The sequence below is a fragment of the Bombus fervidus genome, chromosome 15, assembly GCF_041682495.2.
Source record: "Bombus fervidus isolate BK054 chromosome 15, iyBomFerv1, whole genome shotgun sequence".
NCBI classification, from domain to species: Eukaryota; Metazoa; Arthropoda; class Insecta; order Hymenoptera; family Apidae; genus Bombus; species Bombus fervidus.
Window position 1 is genome coordinate 7071433 of NC_091531.1, and position 20042 is coordinate 7091474.

The following is a 20042-nucleotide window of genomic DNA, read 5'->3' on the forward strand; positions in this document are numbered from 1 at the left end:
CCGCTATTTTTATCGTTTCGTGATTCATTTTCCCTACTATTAAAAAGAATTATTGCCTTCAAGTCTCAGAACGTGTTACTGCACCGACACTTTCCTGTCTTTTTATAATCTCTTCATTCCTAACCTCCAAGTAATTCGTTTTACACTTATTTAACCTACCATAGATTAATCATATCTTCTTTTATTTCCAGAAAGACACGTACTTTTAATTCCTTCAATATCATTCTTGAATTAATACTCATTCAAACATGTACGCATATTCATACAGAAAAGTATAAATTAGTTCTTAATTCAAACATCTTGTATTCAAGAGTAAATTTTATTTAAGAACATCTTAGGATGAAAAATGTCAGAAGAAATTGTTTTCGAATGGTAAAAATACTTTTCATTGTCGAAAGAGTGGAAACTGTGCTGAAGATAATAATCGCTTTCCGTTCGCCGTAAATCTCTCCTTATGAACGGTGGCGATAGGGCTTGCCTGCACGAAAATAGAGTTTTTTCCTGACCCTCGTAAAATATTTATATGCGCAAATAGTGGAGAGCCGCGTTGAAAATAGGGCTGAACGAAAAGAAGACATAGATAAGAGACCCATGGAATTTATTCTCCTTCTTCTGTGTTATTTTTTACCCCGGAAATATCTCTTTGGTCGGCATATGAAATTTTCCTTGCGAAAAAGTCAACGTCACTCGTGATTTTTACTTTGATCTCCCACGACTTTTCATCTGACACTTGCCGCTTCAGTCTCTTTATCTTTAAATACGGTAAAAATACTGTTACATTGAAGAAGAAACAGTTCCCTCATTTACAAAAGAAATCATTTAAAATTAACAATTTTTGGTTACAAGCAACATTTCTTCTTTTAGGTTAGGCTATGTTCATGAATTTTAAATTAAGAAAAAATATGTGAAATATCTTGGAGTAAAAAAAAGTGGAATTTTTTAGTTGTCTTCTCTATTGGATGAAGCTCTAAAATCCTTTCCTGTGCAGATGTTGACGGCAAAGTATCTAGGGAATCGAAGAGGTGACAAAATCGGTCCTTCGGTTTTAATAGAGAAGTGGACCCATTACGCTATCGCTTGAGAAAGCTGTTATTCATGTTGGACAGCTGTTTCCTTGGTTAAAAAAAGGTTGCTGTCGCTTTTCGAGAGAAACGAGTGTGAAGTGATCATCCAAAATGGGCAAAAAAGTTTTTTAAATTCTCTTTTTTTAAAAAAATTGAACTTGCAACAAAAGGAAGACCTAACAATCATTATTTCACTGAAAATCGTATAATTTTATCTAAATTATGTTTTTTAAGAGTATCTTAAAAAATTTATTTCTTCAGGTGAAGTTCCTTCTTTATTAATATTGAAAGTGGATTCCGATTATGCAATGAAAGTAGTCGGTCAGATCTTTGTTAAAAAATCGTTCCGACTTTCCAGTCCCGCCTCCCAAACAGGAAATTAGTTGCCGACAGGCGGTTCGAATTATACATTTCTCGGTAAAGACCTCCTTTTTCTATCTTCCGCCTCGATTTTGCTTCATCGGCCACATCAAAGCAAAATCATGTCCATTTCCTTTTTTTTAAATTCATTTTTCATCGATTTAACCCAAAATTTTATAAACATTTATGTCACATTAAAACTAATGTACTATTAAAATAAAGTTTAGGTTATAGATTGTAACATAGTTTTAATGCAGTATCTAACTGCAGATATCGTGATAAAGATTCCATTGGTTTCTATTTTACTTACCTAACCTCCAGTGAGCTTCTTTTTATGCAAGCTTACTGTGTGAGAAGAGAGAAGTTGTCGACGTGTTCCCTCGACAGCTGCCACCACTATAAGATCCGGTTCACACGAGTCTCCTCACTTGTCTCCCCTTGATCTTCTTTTTACACTTTTATAAGAGCTTTCTGAAAACTGTGCATGACACTATCACCAAATTTCTTCTACTTCGTTCACTTCTCTTTATTGCATTATACCATAATTGATCTTAGTTAATTGATTATTCGTCGATAATTTCATCATTTTATTGGCAATAGCTGGTAATAGTGTTACGAGATGGATGATGAAATAACCTTTCATTTGCAGAACTGAAAGAGCCACCTCATGCGCGAACTTTTTGCCAGAGAAGCACTTATCAAGGACGTTCAATTTGCAATACACTTGTATGGTGACAGTGTTGGTGTAAGTCGGTAAACAGGAAAACACTGTGCGCATTCATTCCTCTCTACTGACCCACATTCGCAGAAGTCGCTATCTTTTCTTCTGCTTCTCTTCTCTACCCTCGAACAATCAGCTATAAGTCAAGCCAGCCACGGCTCGTTGATCTGTCGTTTCTCCTTGCTCAGGATCGTACGAATCACTCTTTCTACCTTGCATTTATCTTTGTTCGAAGAAAAAAGTAGTACCATGTCGATAATTCATTTCTCCAGTCACTGTTTTATCGACTGGTTATTTTCAGGTAAGAAAGCTGTTTTAGTTTCGTAATGTCACGCAAGTATGTAATTAGGTAAGACTAAATAACTGGATAAAATATTAAATATAAGATTTAAGACACTAGAATTACTTTTAGAGAATATAGTTAAATTTATTTTTTTGTACAGAATTATTAAAAAAAGAAAGTGATTATATTTGATCTGCAGCAGTTGTTGTCCAACAATAACAAGTAAGTAGATAAGATATTAAATAAAAGATTTAAGGTCCTAGAATTATTTTTAAAAAATATATAATTGAATTTGTTAAATATACTTATTAGAAAATTTAGAGGAAGAGGAATGATTAGATTTAGAAAAAAGTAATTCTGATGTTTTTGCAGCATCTTAACTAGAACCTTTTTCTTTCAGAGATTCTTATAAGTGGCGACGCGACGCAACGTCACTGGATCATTCGTCTACACGTCAACTTTCTTCCGTTTCATTTTTGTCGACGTCCAGTCTCTATTTTCGACTAATTTACTAATTCGAATCGGAACTAGCGGGATCCCCGACGACGTTCGATTCAAAGAAATACATTTGTACGGATGTTAGGAAACATCAAAGCACGTCACATTGTCGGACATCCCTCTGAATGTGTTTCTTCTTTTACACTTGAGGAAAGTAAAGTGAAACCAACGTAAAGTGAAACCTTTCAGTAGAGAAGTAACTATAATAAGAAAAGTGAAAAGAATTGGAAATTGAGAAAGAGTTACCAGAAATATATTTTTTAACCTCTCTGATTTTGACATTGCAGAATTTATATCATAATTTAATATTTCAGAATTTTAATATGCCTATTTTAATGTTGCATGAAGAAGATATTTGATAAAGTTGTAACAAGGTTGGTCACTGAATGTAAGAAGTAAAATCAAGAGGAAAAAAAAGGAAGCAGTAGTCGGGTCGAGTAAGTACATTTATGGGTCGTATCTTGGTAGATAGTATTCATTAGGGACACCGAATACGCGTCAGCGGACAGGATAAAAAGAAATGGAAAAAATCATTCGATCTACTCTCGTGGGAAGTCTGTGATCTCCCTAAAGACGACTATAAATCAATGCAGTATTTAAGATTGGCCTGATGCAGATCTTTTAATATCAAAATGAAATATCGAATTACATTTTGGTTTCTTTATCTTATATTATCTATTAATCGAAATTATTTTATTATTTTATCTATTAATGGAAATGGAAGAAAAATACTAATTATAGAATTAAAACTGAAGAAAGTTGTAGCGATAACACGCAACATTTTTACAGTAATAATCTTTTAGCTTAAAAAAATAATCAAATAGTTATAAAAAATATATTCTATAAGCTTCTATAAAAGCAATAATTTATTAAAAAGTAAAAAATTTTATGAACTCTATACAACCCCATAAAAAAAAAAAAAAAAAAAAAAAAATAGAATTTTGGTGTCAAAACAATTTTTCATATTTTTTCACATTTTAAAGTACGTAGTAAAGTTTTCGGAAAATGTAACGCGATAGTCGTATATTATTATTTTCTCTGACAGATTTCAGGGACCGTCATTTCATTGTTTTTTCCCCCTTTTCTGCTGAAAGATGATCGATTTGTGCCGGTCAGGTCGAAAGAAAACGTTGAAAAGGTCGGAACGTCACAAAGATCATACATGGAGCTCAGGTCAATGTCGAGACGATCACCACCTTACACGCATAACGAACAGAGGTTCATGAACTCGCAGAATGTCTGTACGACAAAGAAGCAAAATGGTTCTCTTCAAATGTGCCTCATTTTTATTTTCACAATATTCCTTCCTCACTTCAAATATATTTTCTTCATCTTCCTCTTCATCTGCTTTAATCTTGAAATTTCAATTTTTCAGTTTAAGAATTTTAGAAATTTTAAAGATTTTTGAAAGAAATTTTTAAGTTTTAATTTTCATCTTTAAAGATTAATTTTTCTTTAAAAATTATAGGTTTAAGTAAAATCAAAGTAGAGGAGGAAGACAATTCACCAACAGTGATAGTTAGAGATGTATGTGTCTTTCCGAAATGTAAATACTTTGTCTACTCTGTCTGTGGGCTCCTGATATGCTTCCTCTGTATTGTTTGGATCAGCCTCGTGTTCCCTTATCCTATGCATGCTTCTTGTATTGTAAAATGGTATTTCAATTCTTCATATATACTCTTTATACATATGCTTGCAAATAATAGTAATCAAAATTTGTTTATATTAATATTTCAGTAAAATTTACTCTTTTTATGAAATTTTCTTTCTTTTAATTCCTCCTACTAATATACAGTTGTCAATAACAGTCAGAAAAAGGAATTAATACGTATATATTGATATTTCGTCCCAATATGTTTCTTTTATAAATTTTCCTTATTCTGACTAATTAGATATATCGTTCATGTGTCACCAGCATCCTATTCTTTATATACTTCATTTTTGTAAGAAAACGTGTTGCTGCATCAAATGAAGCAGCACAAATGTTTTGTCTATAACCCTAAAAGCTTGGGAAAAATTGTTTTATGATAACGTCTACTCTGCAAGTAATCCTGTGTATAAAGCAACTGAATATTAGCCAGCAATGGTAAGGCTCGTATATTTTTCTTTGGCTGGACGACACCGCTTGAAAAATATACGAGCCACACTTTTCAAGCCCATGAGAACGTCGCGCGTGTTATTTCGGTGCTCCCCTTTGAACTTCCACGCTGCCAAAAGACGATAAAAATTTTCACGAATAAAACAGTCGATTTCGTATTAAATATACCTTACCTAGCTCCGTGGATAATCGTGCAAAATTCTGTCATTATTTTCTAGCCACTTTTTTTTATCAGCCTTATATCGAAAAAGATATTTTGAAATAATTTGTTTCTTTTTTTATTATAGGAAATTTGGTGATCCATGCAAGTATGTTATGCAGAAATTTAGAAGTCAGATACTTAATTGGTCGTCTTGCGTGAATTGTGGCCCGCGTGGTGGTAGATGTCTATATACAGTAAAAAATAATTTTTACTTAAATATTAATAATTTTTTATTTGAAAATATATAATGTCTAACTTTGGTTTTGTAGCTCAAGGAACCAAAATCAAGTGAGAGTAACATAATTAAAGCTATTCATCTTGCTCCAAATTTGAAGACTACGGAAACCATCAAAATTGATTTTGATGAAATTAACAAAACTTGCGTAGCAACGGTATATCTAATTTTTTAACTCATGAATTATAATTTTTTAAATTATTTCTTTTTATTATTGAAGGGAGAATCCGTGTCAAATGAATGGTTCAGGATTTTCGATTATGGCACAAATTACTGCAATTTGCATAATTTAGTAACCGAGATTGGTTTTGATAAAAGTTCGAAGTTCTTGGAATTGACAAGCAATGCAGTTTGCACGCAATACAATATGGCAGTTTGTGACTGAAAATTATTGCTTTGACTTTTCTTTACCATTTATGAAATGTTTTCATTTAATTAGTATACATACGTACATTTGTTGATATTTTTAAATAAAACTGCAAATAGATTCTTGCTGCTTTATTAATGTTGATTTTACAATAAAAGAGTTTATAAAAATAAATTACAATTATATTTAATAGAAAATACATGTTTCTTACAAACAACTATAATATAAAGTGTATAGCATTCTATTATGTACAATTTTGTTTTTTTTATAAATTACAATATTTGTCATGTTAAGAATGTTGAAGACAATGCTTCAAAGGCACTATATCGATGTTAAAATTACGGACATTTATGAAGTTCAATAAATTGTCCAATTGATAAAATAATTTTACATCTAATTATTTAGTTTAATTGATTAACACTTTTACGTTTACGAATAGTTCAATTCTCGATAAAAGTGATTCTAATTAATTTAATGTAACAGACTAACCTAACATTATGTTAAAAAGTTTATCAGTCACCCATTGAGTGTTAAAAGGAATGTTTGCTGCAATAAAGACCACTTATTGCATATGCTCGACACCTTCTGCCGCTTAGTGTCATGCCATTACATATCACTTTCGATGATGTTGAAGTAACACTAAGACCAAAAAAAATCATTTTGTTGACAATAACAAAATTCTACTTTGTTAGTACTTTTGAATCTCAAATACCTTCTGGAGGGTGAATGTTGACGAGAATAAGAAGACTTGCTGACAGAATTTTCAATTCTTCTTAATCTTCGCCTTAGATCATTGGCATCGAGTAGAAGATCAAGGTCATCGATACTTCCGTTGTTTTCATCCATTAAATTTGGATGTTCATAGTATGTGTTATCTTCGGACATACTTGGATACTCCTGTTCGTAATTACAAACGAGATCTTTGTGATTTCTCCTCGAGGAAGTGTACGAACAGGACAATTCCTCGCGTGACATTAATCTTTGCTTACTCCACGAAATTGCTGCTTGTATCAACGAACTAAACTTTTCTGGAAATTATAATTAATTATTTTAATGAAGAAAATATGATATATATCACTTTTGAACTTACGGATAGATCGGTTTATTTTGTAACGGACAAAATTATAAATTTCCCATGTACTCCTCTTCAAATTTCTGTAGAAAGATATTGGAAGGTAACGTGATTGAGCAATGTAAGAAGAAGAAACATATGCTGCTGTACTATTCGCATGATCATTTTTGTTGACGGTTTGAATCGGATCTGATCGCGTTTCTCTTCTTTTTGCACCAAATAAACGTTGAATTCCAACCATTAGGAAATGCACTAAGAAATAAAAATATTAAAATAAAATGTATATTGACTCTATAAATATTTTTCTGGTATAATACATACTCATTGTGATTAAAAATATTAATACACTCATTGATACAAAGTCCAAACAAGCATCCATGCCATGCTTCAAGAAAGATACTAAGTTTAACGGTACAAGTCCCAGAACAGTGACTCTAGTCAGTAGTGGTGCATGAAGGAATGCAGCAATTATCATGGCAAATAATAAGTAAACAATATGCAAGCTTATATGATATATTCGATGCATTTGTTCTCCTGAAAAGTTAGAAAATTTAATTATCTATCTTAATGAGATTTTCTTTTTTTATATTACAATATTCATAGTTTCCAAAATTATAATTACCAGTATCACCAATGTAATTGGTCAACCAATCAAGCTTCTCATCTATCTCTGTACGCATAGTATTTGTTATATTCCAAATATATTGAATGGTGTCATTAATTTGACCTAATTTTTGTAAAGTTTGTTCATATTGAACAAGTGCTGCTTCATGTTGTGCGAAAATTCGATCTGTACTAGATTCTATTTTGTCCCAGATCAATTGTGCTTGTAATTGAATGTTTAATAAATCCTCTAGTATTTCTTTATGGTTTTCGCTACGTTCGATAGCTTGTTGTTCCAAATTTTTATTTGCCTCTTCTACAAAAGATTAAATTAATTAAATGTTACCAATCACAAATATTTTAGATTTTGATTCATTTAAATAATTACCTAATTTCCTTCTGATATCATCCGCCATTGCCGCGAGTTGTGCGTGTCCAGATCGAATCAAAGCTTTTTCGTTATTCAATTCTCTTAAATTTGTTGTCACGAGATTATGAGCTGATGCTTGTGCATCTTTTAAACGCTTTTGCTGTTCTAATAACGCTTTATTACCATCTGACAAAGACGATAGAGCTTCTACAGTCTGTTCTTCTAGACGATCTTGACCTTCCTAAAAAAAATATTCAATGATAAAATAATATTAATATTCAGAGCTCATATACTATTTTATACACTCACTTTTAATGAACTCAGTGTCTTAATTTGTGTGTGCGCAGTTTGCATTAATTTGTTCACAGTCAATTCTGTAAGAGCACGAAATTGAGTACTGCGAGCTGCATAACAAACTGCTCTGGCTCTGTTACTCATTAAATGGTATGCATTCCACATATCTGCATCCATATCTGTGGTACATTGTTTTAGTGACTGCAAAAAGTACAATTGTATTCATTTTATAAATTTTCTTAACTTCTATTTTCTAACTAATATTTTTTTAACTTCACTATATACAAATAACAGAAACACTAAATTTTTAGTAATGTTACATAAAGTTCAACTGATTAGTTTCATGTACAAACAGGGACTGTACTTTATATTATGAAGCTTGAAACTAGGGAGACCTTAGTGGTGGTCTGTGTATTTTGTAAGTGGGGGAAATGCAAGTCTGAACATGCTTCATACCACCCTTCCACATGTAATTTCACAGACAGTGGTTTATATTTAGGCATTTTGTATACTTGGATTCAGTCCCCTTCTTCAATGCATAATATCATTAACAAAATAAAGTTTATAGAAGTTATATACTTGAAATTAAAAGTGGAAAGCAGTTGAAGCTTTGAAAATTTACAATTTTTACATTGCTATAAAAAATAAAGAATTTATTGTAAAAAGATAATGAAATTTTACCATTTCCTCAGTACATGGAAATATTTTCCTGCCCTCCACTGCAGACTGACAATTCAAAAGATTAACACTCAGTTTGGCAAGTTGTTCTTCATTCAATTCAGAGCAAGAGGTTTTAATCTTCATAATAACTTTGTGTTGGCAAGTTTCTAAGGGCGATGACACTTGAATTTCTGTAAACTTTGCAGCTTCTTGAAGAAATTTCTCATCCTCTGTCATAGATTCATAAGGAATAGAAATCAATGGAACACCATCTGCTACCAAGACAGTAGTATCATCTGTATCCTTTCCCCAAATCCATTTAAATACCGAAGCATAATCACCCTGACAAGTTATTGACATAAGTAACAAGACCAATAAACGTATATACACCATCCTGCTTTGTTTTTCTGAAAAGATGACAAAAAATTCAACAATTGGTATTATTTATGGAATATTGAATGACTTTTAAATGACTATCAGAATTAAATTACCTAAAATAAAAGTTGAGAAAAATTAACTTCTATATGATATTGAGCAAATAGTCAGAATACAGAATTAAAAATCATAATTTTAGATTTACGACGTTAAAAATAGTCAGTTTATTTCGTAATGTTATATCACTTTCACCGATGTAAAATATATTTGTAAAATATTATGCTGTAAAATATTAAAATGTTATTGTTAAGAAAACCGAGTGCTTTATTCATTCCACCGGAAATTTTATAGTAGTAGTGGGTGACAAACGAAAATAGCTGCTTCACAGGTGAGTTTCAATATCAAACGTTTATTTATTCTCGTTGTGCTTGGACTTTGCAACGGTTATAGCGCTGCAGTTCAGTGGCGGAGAAATTAGAAAGTGAAATCAAACTTTCTTACATAATATTTGGTAATATCTATTTAATTTCCAGTTAACCTCGTTCCAATATAAATAATCACAAAAAATTATTACAATATATGATATAAATACTATACATATCGAATTTCAATATTAATTGTGAATTATATAATCATATTAACTAAGTATGAATTCGGGAGATTTGAATTTTTTCCAAGATACGATTTAACCACCAACCAATCAGAAGCCCACTATTATTCATGTTACCTGCGCAGTTCTTTGAGTGAACCAATCAGAGCACTTCCCGGCTACCGAATCGCTTGCGCAGATCGGTCTCGTGTTGCTTGCAATACCGCGAATATGTTTGTGATGTGCTAGTCGCGAATTCATAATTTTCTTATGCCGAAAATAGTGTTAAATGTACATCATGGAAGATTTCGAAATATGCTGTATGCTGTTTCGGTGAGTCAGAAACATAAATGTCACTTTTACTGAATAATTTGTGAATAGTAAATATGTAGTACATATATTGAGTGTCCTTTGAGAAATCAAAAAGTATTTCTTTGATAGCGTCCTTTATTTGATTTTATTTAACACAAATTTCAAAGCATTTTAAGTTTTGAAAAAAAAAGTAGTTTTTAATACATATTTGTTTATTTCAATTTTGGTATATAAAAGGTTTTATACATAAAAGTTATATTATCTATCATGTAGTATTATATAGGGTATCTCAAGGTTTAACAGCCAAATTTTGACAGTATATTGTATGGATAAAATCAAGCAAAAAGTGTTAAGGACATAGTTAATTTGCAGCTGTATTAAAAAATTAAAAAAATATTGATAAAGTATGGCTGTTAACTTCTGGAATACTCTGTATGATATCGTATATATAATTTTCTATAGTTAGTAAATGATAATTATAAGAACTAATTATTAGGCTATCTTTTGAATCATAAAGATCATTTTGACTGACTATATTCAAATTGAGTTCTATTATATAAAATTGAAATTAGAAATTAGAAGTAATAATATAAACTTTGATTATCCTTATATATTTACAAGAAGTAATTTACTATGTAAAAGAAGTAATTTTTACAAAATTTACAAATTTCGTACAAATCAGTTTTTGACTAAAATTATTTGAACACTATATTTTCTTTTCCGGAAGTACTTCACTAATTCCGTACATTCCCGCCAATAATCTTCCGTGTGAAGTTGGTACTGGTTCTTTTGGCGCCAAATACGGACCCTTTTCATCCATATACACGTATCTAAATTTTCATTAAGAATTAGTTTAAATTTTTTATAAACGTTGTGATATATTAAAATTTCATACTTTAAAAACTCCCATTTCAAAATTAAAGATTCTTGAAATTACAATTTTCGTTATTTAAGTATTCTTATGCTATAATACAAAAGGCAATGTAGATATTAATTTTGAAAGGATACGGTAATCTCAAGACCCAGTAAGCACTTTGCGATAACTTTATTGGTTCATCACAACCAGTGACAAAAATTGGACAAGGTGGAGGTCCAGGTTGTACTCTAGGATTTACTGTAACATGAACAGGTGCTTTTGGCGTCACTACGTGAATTCTCATTAATTGAGCTATTAGAGGCTTTGTTTGCCTGAAAATTAAAAAATTAATTCAATATTAATTCAAAATTAATTTAATATCATTTATTTGGAGCTAAAATAAATTCGGTCATTATCATTATTTGGATTTAAATTAAATTTAATTATCTGGATTTCTATCCAAATTGTTTTTTAAATATTCACATACCGACAAGGGCACGGAAAATAGAGCGGCATGTCCGCAGTACTGGATGTAACTTTATTTCCACTGTCCTTCACAATACCATTTCCAGTAGCCTTCAGAACCTTATCCGGCGCAGATGCCATAAATCTGTGTCCTCTCGGACACTCGTATTCCACTCCCACAAATATTTTCACTACAAATTCCTTTCCGCCTTTTGATTTCCGACCACGAATAGTATTCATATTTTGAAAATTCTTTCCTCTCGGACAATAGTTATGGGTTCCATGATCACCTATAGTAGGCCACAAAGAGCCTCTTTCTTTTTGATGCTCTAGTCTAATAAAAAATTAATTGGTACAAATTAAATCTAACTTAATGATGAAACTGAATTTCTTGGTTTATTAAATTACCTAACAGTCACATCCCATGGTAAAAGAAAAGCGGAAGTGGCTAAAACACCAGCTTGGTGTTGTAAACCCAAATTATGAGAGTATAGGCTACTTGGTCCAAGGCAAACTAGGGACCAACTAGAGAATTGTGGCAATAAACCAGCTGGTGATTCTGTATGTAACATTCCTGGTAGATACTCTGTTGTTGAAGGCTGCCTGACTAGAGATTTCTCTATAGAATTGATGAATATTGAAATATAATATTACAATTAATCTTCTTAAAGAATAGTTACCTTTTGCATTTTCTGCATCACTATCTGACACTTCTATAACTACTTTATGGGCGTCACTAGGTGTTAGACTGGTTTTACTGCTGAGCTTAGGAACATCTTCGTTAGTTTCACTCGTTGGAGGTGACTGTCCTCCACTTCCATATGGAGTTCGAATATCATCTAAAGTCATAACCTTAATGTCATAAACTTAACTTTTCAAAGAATTTTTTACCAATAAATTAACTTTTCAACAAATTCTTTACCACAGGATTGAATTGTAAATAATTATGAACAATAAAACAAAAATACCATTCAAAGTGTTAACTCCTAAGCTGCAAGCTTGAGTATTTCCTTCAGATGTTGGAGATTCTGCATGAGTGAAAGAGTCCTCTCGTTTAGTAGAAAACAACTGTGCAGGCCTGTAACAAGAGTATGCCATTGTTCATACTCTAAGACACAGAAATCTATTATCAATATTGATATAAAATTATTATAAATATTTTACCTATAATTATGAGTGCTTGGTTGGAAAACAGGAAACTGTATGTTCTCTAACTGAGCACATCCACATTGTTTAGCTAGCATTTGGAAATAATCATAGTTGGCCTGTCTCAGACTGAATGGGTCCTCTCTTGAACCCTGACAACGACCACAATTACAAGCACAGATGTATCGAACTCCACTACAATGTTCCCTAATTGGTAAATCACTGTAAAATGATATAACATTATATTGAGATTACATAATAGATAATGTGAGATGATAAATCATTTTCCCTGCATCACGCACTTGTCATTTTCTCTTTGTTCTGTTTGTTCCCCGCCTCCAGCGCCCTCACTTCCACCTCTGTGTATCGGATTCGTGCAAGGATTCCCTGTCAGAGACAATACTTCGCACATCTGCCTTCCAGATCTCCAGTGCTTCTCGCATTCGGCCTGTAGTTTTTCATTAAACTCTTCAAATAAAGGGCCTCGTGCATGCATCTCAAAGACCCCCATTGCATGTGCCAATTTTGTTTCGTGATATGCTCTGGTGTAAATATTGAGGGATTATTTTATGTAAATTTTTCTTGGGGAATTTTGAATACCTTGTGTAGTGTTGGGGTAGGTTCTCTTGGTAAGCCTGAAGGGCTCGTGGGAGTACTTTGCTGCATCTACTCTTACTGAACTTTACGTCAGTATCTAATAAGTTGTGTAATGTTAGTAGTTCTTTATCTGTTCCATGTATAAAATAGTCGTACACTTTGTTTGCCACTTCACAGAATATTGTAACATTAGGTATCTGATAAAAGAAAGGTTGAAGTTAGAAGCAAACTAAATGTAAAATTGTAATTTAATATTAGTTATTTTTATTATTGATCTGACCTCAAAATAGGCAGGTACAGAGTGTCTTCCAACATTGTCATCAAAACCTCTTGCAAAGGCTAGGTTTATATGCTGTTGTAGAAATGATCTAAAGGAACGAGTTTCTGTGAACATATATGAAGTTATTATTATTTTGATTATGTGGTTTTAATTCAGTAATATTCTTACCAGTTTCTGTATCGTCTATTTGAATATTGGAATCCTGACTAGCCAAACTCCTTGAAGTACTTCCTCCAGAGCTAACTTTGCAACTCTGTATGAGCTTCTTTGCCATGTAGCCCAGAATATCTCTGGATTCTGTCGTACCAGTGTGTACATATACGAATTCTTGATTCGCAGGAATTGCAAACAGTGAATTTGAGCTGAAAATTCACCCACATATTATTTACCTCAAATTAAACAATGTTTGAGTTTTGTAGTCTTTACATTTACCTAATATTAGTTACTATTCGATTTTTCCTCAATACTTGGTATATCTGATCTTCTAAGGAATGTTCCAGTTTTTTGATATTAGCTCCACTGGCAGGATCTTGAAACACAGTGGGGCAAGTTTCAAAATAGAATAAAACCCTAGGAGAGCAGGGTCTAACATTTGATACCCAGTCCTTAGGTAAACTGTATATGGAACTTAGAACATCAGAAAGTTGTGGAGAAACCTTTTGTCTGAAAATCAAAGCATACATTTGTATTCAAGATTTGTATTGTATTGTAGAACAGTATATTTATTGAAAGAAATTAAATGTATACCTCACCATATCCATGGCTCTGAATAAATGTACATAACTGTAGTCAAATGTGTGAGTCGGATGAGTAAGAATAATAACATGCGATATGTGAAATAAAACTAGTAATGCTCTAGCATATTTGTCTCTCATGTGTGCCCATACACTAAGGAAATCCTTGCAGTCCTGTTTTTCTAGGAACTTATCATATTCTGTTAAAAGGGTGTGTGTATCTAATAATCCTCTTAAATGCAAGTATATAGTTCTATCTTTAGAATCGTAGTATCCCTCAATCTCACACTAGAAATAATTTCATTAGTGTTATTTTCATACAAATTATTTTAGAGATTCTAATGTATTCTTAAATAAACTCTTACAAATGATTCTTTTTCTACTTCTGGTTCATCCAGGAGGCCCACCTGCAGGATTGAACTGAGCATGTTGGTCTTGCATCCTTTTGCACTATATTGTGACTTTCCAAATACAGATACTATCACTACCTTTTTGTCTGTGTGTACAAAACTAAAAAGAAAATATTGGGAAAAAACAAATACTTGCTTCTGTATTATGATAAATACCAAAATATTTCTATATACAAGATATCACATTCACTGTTATTTTTAATTAATAAATTTATAAATCAATAAAATAGTTTTCGAATTTAGAAAACTTTTTCTTTATTAAAATAAAAATGTTTTTTTTTCGTTAAATTACCTTCCTGCGCTGCATGGAAGTCGGAATTTTTGCGGTCGCATTATATATTTGTTTGTCGACTTAAAGGTTATATTATTACGTGCTATAGTTATAAGACAGCAGCGAACAATGCAATGTAATGAAGTAAATTTGCAGCAGATTATAAACTTTATTAAAAAATTGCAGAAACACGAATAAATGTAATTATTCTGTATTAAGCAATTTATTTTTTAGCAATATTTTTTTGCATAACTTTAACCTTTTTTAAATAAATGTATATAGGTGCAGATTGTTATGATTTCTAGTAACACCAGGAAACAAATTTTCTTAATCGCACTATAAAAAATATTTAGTTATTTATAATTGAGCATTAAATAATTTAAATGATTGGGATTTTTTCTTTATGGTATGTCTAGTTATATTATCGTTTGTGTAAGGTGTCAAACATTATTATCGATTTGAAACAGTGGACAGACTTCATACAATTCGATTGTTTATTGGCTCATCACTTGGAGCTAGTGAAATAGCTATTTGGATGACAATTTCATCAGTTCCATATTCATTAGCTAAGAAGAGAACTATAATCTCATCAGCGAATATTAATTTAATGCAGTCGTAGGAGGTTTTCGTTACAATATGGTATTAACGAAAGAATATCGCATATGTATGCCGCTTACTACAGGGGAGGTAAATCTTTCTGAATTTTTAATGTTAATTGTTACTACAGCTTTGCATAAATATTTCTTCCATATACAGGTAGTAGAAATTTTCGTTTTTAACATTCCGTTATAATTTTCTACTTTATCAGTTAATATTTTCTCACAATTCTTGATTAAGCACAACTAGAACTTTGGATCATTTCAGTTGAATTAAAGAATTTCAATTATTGATTATATTCTTTGTAGTATCGCATAGGGCAACTTTATATGATTGCTAGACACAGTCATGAGCAATCAGATAATGATGAAGGTGTTGAGGTTGTTGAAAATGTGGAGTGTGACGATCCAGAACACGGAAAGGGTCAATATACAGAGAAACGAATCCATCTATCTAGGTAATTTTCATGGCATCACTTATATCTTTAAATTCAGACTATTATGGAGGTTGATGTCTCATATTTGTTATATTAAATTACAGTAAATTGCCATATTGGATTCAATCTCTCATTCCTCGAATATTTTATGTCACAGAGAAGGCATGGAATTATTATCCCTTTACTGTCACAGGTACATTAAGATATAGTTAGTATTTCATCAAATAGAATCCAAAAATGTTTCTTTCTAGCTAATAATATGGCTTTTTTTCATGTTGCTTATGGTTTACCAAGAATACACTGTAAGTATAAATATTGTAGCTTTATGTGAAGTTTCTTATTACATAAAATTTTACTTTTTAGTGTTCTTTTATTCCAAAATTGTACATCTCAATAAAAACGCGATATGAGGATAACAATGGATCTACAGAAAATGTATGTAAATGAGTTTTATATGTAAATAGGATCAGTTCTGTTACATATAATGCTATTAAAACAGTGTTTAGGTCTGTCTCCTATCGAATTGATTCATCGTGAGGTTGATTTTGTGGACATTGCGTACGACGAATTATCCGCGAAGCACTATAAAGAGGAGGAGGTATTGTTATTATTATAACACCTAGGTCTTGACTTAGAAATTTACATTCGTGAATATCTTTACTTTAGGATCCAAAATTCTTTAAATCTCAACGAACTGGTCGTGGGCCATTGGTAGAAGGGTGGAAAGGCACTACACAGCCTATAATGTGTTCTTATAAGCTAGTTCAAGCTTCTTTTGAAGTGTGGGGTATGCAAACTCGAGTGGAAGACTTCATTCATAGAGTAATTTGTTTATAAATATTCATAGAGTACTTGAATTACGAAATTTACAACTGTAATGATGTTATTCTTACATCTGCAGTGTATTAGAGATATTTTATTATTGGGTCATCGTCAAGCATTTGCATGGATTGATGAGTGGTATGACATGACACTGGAGGATGTTCGACAGTATGAACAAAAGATGCAAGCTGAAACTAATGAGAAAGTGCGACTCAGAAATATGAATAACGAGAAGTCACCAACACCAACCACACCAACTTCATCAATGCCGTCTTCACCATTACCCAAATCTCCTACACAGTCCACTCGATCATGGTTCTCTTGGTCTTAGCCATATTGTTAGAGTAATCAACCTATCTAGGGAACGTAATTATAATTGTGCAAATAAATATCGGCACTTTCGATTCTGTGTGTGTGTGTGTATATATATATATACATATATACATATATGCATATATATATATGTACATTATAGCCAGGTACCTGCAACAGGATTTGCGAACCAGAGTTCCTGATCTGTTCTTCTTTTCTAGATCATTTTTCTGCAATATTGGCAAACAAAGAATATCTATCGTCTATGCAATGTAGAATATTTTTATAGTTTATTCATGTCTATGCTAATCAGTTTAGGACTAGCTGAAAGTAGTATTTTAAAAAGTGCAGGTTTCTTGCGAACTTATGTTAACTTTAGTACTTGTTCTCCTTTATAACATTCATTGCAGATTATATTGTCGTATTTTAAGTTAAAGGTATTTATAAAGTCATTTTACCAAGGTAGGAAATAAAGATTTCAGGAGTAGTTCTTGAATCATTGTAAATGTCGTAAATGTAGTAGCGAAACTTAGACCTAGTTAGGGAAGGCACCATTGTACATCCAAAGTGGATACTTATTGATATTATATACACACCGGCTTAAGCTATATTGATGTGTGAAACACTGTAAAGATTAGTGATTAATGTTTAACATAAGAATTATTAATTGTCGTAGCAGATCGTATACTATGCTATGTATATACTATTTCTTGATGCAACTACGAACTCTCACGGCACTAATGAATTGTGTTCTGTTTTTGATTTAATAATGAGGTTTATATTAACTTAAAGATAGCTATAGTATTTTTTCTAATTCAATAGCAGGTTGTACATACAGAATTATCTGAGGTAGGATATTAATTCTACTTCTTGTAGGCTTTAAACAGGATCAGGAGTATCTGTTTTTAATTTTGTGTTAGCATCTGAATTCTCTGCTGTTTCTAATTTATAATAATTATGTGCTGTCCAAAATTTTCTTGGGACCAAAACAGACCTTAAAACAAAAAGAGGTGGAAAGATACACACGCACAACAATTCACTTTTAATTTTTATATAAAGTTAAAGCTTGAAACTACACCTGTACACACTTGCAATGTGCATATTGTGCCGTGGAAAGAAAAATGTTCGATCTCATTGTTAAGAATCTTTTCATCGCTTAATTTCCATTGCTTATAACATGTTTAAAATTGTGTTCTTTTTTAAAAGGGTACTCACTGCAGAGCATTTAATTGCCTCTTTATTGTACGAATATGTATTTAAATAAACGTTTCAAGCTATTCTTTTCAGAAGATTGGTTATTTTATTGTTTAGTCTGTAAATTTACAACCAACCAGATAGTTTAACACTAAGTTTACAGTAAGTGTAATAAGTACATAACAGTTTGACGAGCAAAAAAGCCAGCTGAATAGCTTTCATATATTGAATACTCACTGTATAAAGGATTAGTCAAAATCAGTGAATCGTCTATGTTCACTCACTTTTACAAAACTACATAGCAGTAAAATTACAATATTTAAATTACATTAACACTAACAAGGCATTTCAAGTGGCTGTGCTTCTTTAAGAATTATTGGTCAGAAATCAAACGAAGAACCTTAGTATGATATTTGACTCAATATACTGTTTCTTAGGTTATTTATCTTCATATTGAAACACTAAAAAAAGAAAAATAAATCAAATTGCGTCAGAACTATTTATTTATCCAACAACAGTTCCAAAATATTCAATTTCATTTTATACTTTTTTCATGGAGGGTGCAAATTAAAATGGTTTACGAAATAGGAAAATTTACTGAAGTCAGGTGTATTATTTGCAACTAAGTAATTGCCCGGATCAAAAGAGTGTCGCGAAGTGGTCCTGAACTTTTAATTATCTTCAAAATCGGCATGGAATTAATAAACTTCTATCTCTGACTGTGAGACTCGTCTCATACTACTCCAACCAGTTACCCCTCTTACCTTGCTCGTTTATCATATTCGTCTAGCAGTCGTACATAGAGTAGAGAAAAATCAGTGGAGAGACCGCTTCGTAAGAGCCATTGATATCTTACTCATTGATATCTTTTCGTGGAAATTCTTTCTTTGGTGTTTTTTACTTACTGAAATTTTGAGCTTGTCACTGTTTTTTTTTTTATTGCTATTTATTTGTTGGTGTCTTTTAATTTTTTGTTGTTGTTGCAACGGTTTCTTTTTACGTCTTCACTTAATCATTGAAATTCTTTATTGTCCTCTCGTTATCCCTCTTCCATCGCCGCAAATTTTTGTTTCACACTTGCCTTCTTTTATTATTGGAATTTCATTTTTAGTACAATTTTTTATATTGCTTTTTTCCCCTCAACGACCTCCTTTTTGTTGGGTTCTTTTCTATTCGAGTTTTTTTTTTTTTATTGATACCCGTGCTGCTTTTTTTTATCGTTAGGAATTTTCTATGGTATATACCGTTTTTCTTTATTGTATGGATACATTTCGTACACTTTCTGTAACAGAGAAAAATTATTTTCGAAATTGCTTCGATATGTACTATGATTTTTAATTTATTTGATTTTTAAATTTATACAATATATATAGTGGAACTTCTCATTTAAACATATCATTTGCATCATTTTTTAAAAGTATTTCTTACTTTAGATACTTCCTCCTCCCTTCCTTTTCCAGTAATTGCTTTCCTTAATTACCCAGTTTCATTGATTACTATTACCATATTCCCTCTACTACTTCACTTCATAACCACCATCAATCTACCACCTTCTCCACTTGATTATTCCTCATCCTTGCACTCCTTGCACATATTACCTATCTTCATCCTTATTTCTCCTATATCCTCTCCTATATCCTATTCCTGCTTTAATATATCTTCTTCTTGGAAACTTCTTTCCCAGTAAATTATTGCAAGTGAGTTTCTGATACCTGTTCAAGTAGAACTTAATTATTTTCGACTAATTTGTATAATAATAAAAAATATACAGGGTGTGCTAGTAAGAAAGGAATAACTCGTTATTGACTTTATCACAAAA

General features: G+C 31.7%; 5 protein-coding genes across 6 annotated transcripts in view; 3 read left to right on the forward strand and 2 right to left on the reverse strand.

The window, feature by feature from the left end:
- The first annotated feature begins 2062 nt into the window (after window positions 1-2062).
- LOC139994941 (uncharacterized) lies at window positions 2063-5953 on the forward strand. Its single transcript, XM_072018030.1, has 7 exons — window positions 2063-2446; window positions 2829-3363; window positions 3972-4188; window positions 4395-4581; window positions 5312-5420; window positions 5496-5618; window positions 5682-5953. The coding sequence occupies exons 3-7, from the start codon at window positions 4089-4091 to the stop codon at window positions 5844-5846; spliced, it is 684 nt and encodes a 227-aa protein (XP_071874131.1). The 5' UTR covers window positions 2063-2446; window positions 2829-3363; window positions 3972-4088; the 3' UTR covers window positions 5847-5953.
- Window positions 5945-9649, reverse strand: LOC139994930 (protein brambleberry). The gene is made up of 9 exons (XM_072018013.1): window positions 9408-9649; window positions 8849-9234; window positions 8183-8368; window positions 7892-8114; window positions 7523-7819; window positions 7222-7434; window positions 6919-7152; window positions 6541-6856; window positions 5945-6467 (listed from the first exon to the last, which is right to left on the reverse strand). The coding sequence occupies exons 2-9, from the start codon at window positions 9218-9220 to the stop codon at window positions 6359-6361; spliced, it is 1950 nt and encodes a 649-aa protein (XP_071874114.1). The 5' UTR covers window positions 9221-9234; window positions 9408-9649; the 3' UTR covers window positions 5945-6358.
- A 351-nt stretch (window positions 9650-10000) lies between these two features.
- The window catches only part of Pdfr (Pigment-dispersing factor receptor), an 83507-nt gene continuing 73465 nt past the window's right edge, over window positions 10001-20042 (forward strand). Inside the window, exon 1 of the mRNA XM_072017817.1 lies at window positions 10001-10124. The gene's annotated coding sequence lies outside the window, so the exon portion shown is untranslated. The remainder of the gene's footprint in view (window positions 10125-20042) is intronic.
- Window positions 10699-15011, reverse strand: LOC139994614 (nonsense-mediated mRNA decay factor SMG8). The gene is made up of 15 exons (XM_072017433.1): window positions 14884-15011; window positions 14547-14691; window positions 14195-14469; window positions 13880-14110; window positions 13616-13809; window positions 13448-13551; window positions 13171-13364; window positions 12873-13112; window positions 12589-12792; window positions 12393-12502; window positions 12105-12263; window positions 11833-12043; window positions 11447-11758; window positions 11112-11291; window positions 10699-10933 (listed from the first exon to the last, which is right to left on the reverse strand). The coding sequence occupies exons 1-15, from the start codon at window positions 14922-14924 to the stop codon at window positions 10810-10812; spliced, it is 2724 nt and encodes a 907-aa protein (XP_071873534.1). The 5' UTR covers window positions 14925-15011; the 3' UTR covers window positions 10699-10809.
- Rdgbbeta (cytoplasmic phosphatidylinositol transfer protein 1) lies at window positions 15432-18318 on the forward strand. Of its 2 annotated transcripts, none has more exons than XM_072017435.1 (8): window positions 15432-15549; window positions 15768-15916; window positions 16000-16088; window positions 16147-16197; window positions 16259-16330; window positions 16395-16493; window positions 16562-16717; window positions 16797-18318. In XM_072017435.1, exons 2-8 carry the CDS (start codon window positions 15808-15810, stop codon window positions 17046-17048), a joined length of 828 nt encoding a protein of 275 aa, XP_071873536.1. In that variant the 5' UTR covers window positions 15432-15549; window positions 15768-15807; the 3' UTR covers window positions 17049-18318. The 2 variants fall into 2 exon arrangements, with proteins under 2 accessions (XP_071873536.1, XP_071873535.1); XM_072017434.1 differs by having other exon boundaries at window positions 16190-16197.

Coding starts and splice junctions, on each gene's coding strand:
- Rdgbbeta (XM_072017434.1), top strand. CDS start 15,499: ATGGTATTAACGAAAGAATATCGCATATGTATGCCGCTTACTACAGGG. Junction 15,550..15,767: donor TGCCGCTTACTACAGGGGAG/GTAAATCTTTCT, acceptor TATTCTTTGTAG/TATCGCATAGGGCAACTTTA. Junction 16,331..16,394: donor ACAATGGATCTACAGAAAAT/GTATGTAAATGA, acceptor CTATTAAAACAG/TGTTTAGGTCTGTCTCCTAT.
- LOC139994941 (XM_072018030.1), top strand. CDS start 4,089: ATGGAGCTCAGGTCAATGTCGAGACGATCACCACCTTACACGCATAAC. Junction 4,582..5,311: donor GCTTCTTGTATTGTAAAATG/GTATTTCAATTC, acceptor TTTTTATTATAG/GAAATTTGGTGATCCATGCA. Junction 5,421..5,495: donor GTGGTAGATGTCTATATACA/GTAAAAAATAAT, acceptor TTGGTTTTGTAG/CTCAAGGAACCAAAATCAAG.
- LOC139994930 (XM_072018013.1), bottom strand. CDS start 9,220: ATGGTGTATATACGTTTATTGGTCTTGTTACTTATGTCAATAACTTGT. Junction 6,857..6,918: donor CAAAATAAACCGATCTATCC/GTAAGTTCAAAA, acceptor TATAATTTCCAG/AAAAGTTTAGTTCGTTGATA. Junction 6,468..6,540: donor CAACATTCACCCTCCAGAAG/GTATTTGAGATT, acceptor TTTTGGTCTTAG/TGTTACTTCAACATCATCGA.
- LOC139994614 (XM_072017433.1), bottom strand. CDS start 14,924: ATGCGACCGCAAAAATTCCGACTTCCATGCAGCGCAGGAAG. Junction 14,470..14,546: donor AAGTAGAAAAAGAATCATTT/GTAAGAGTTTAT, acceptor AATTATTTCTAG/TGTGAGATTGAGGGATACTA. Junction 11,759..11,832: donor CCATGGGATGTGACTGTTAG/GTAATTTAATAA, acceptor ATTTTTTATTAG/ACTAGAGCATCAAAAAGAAA.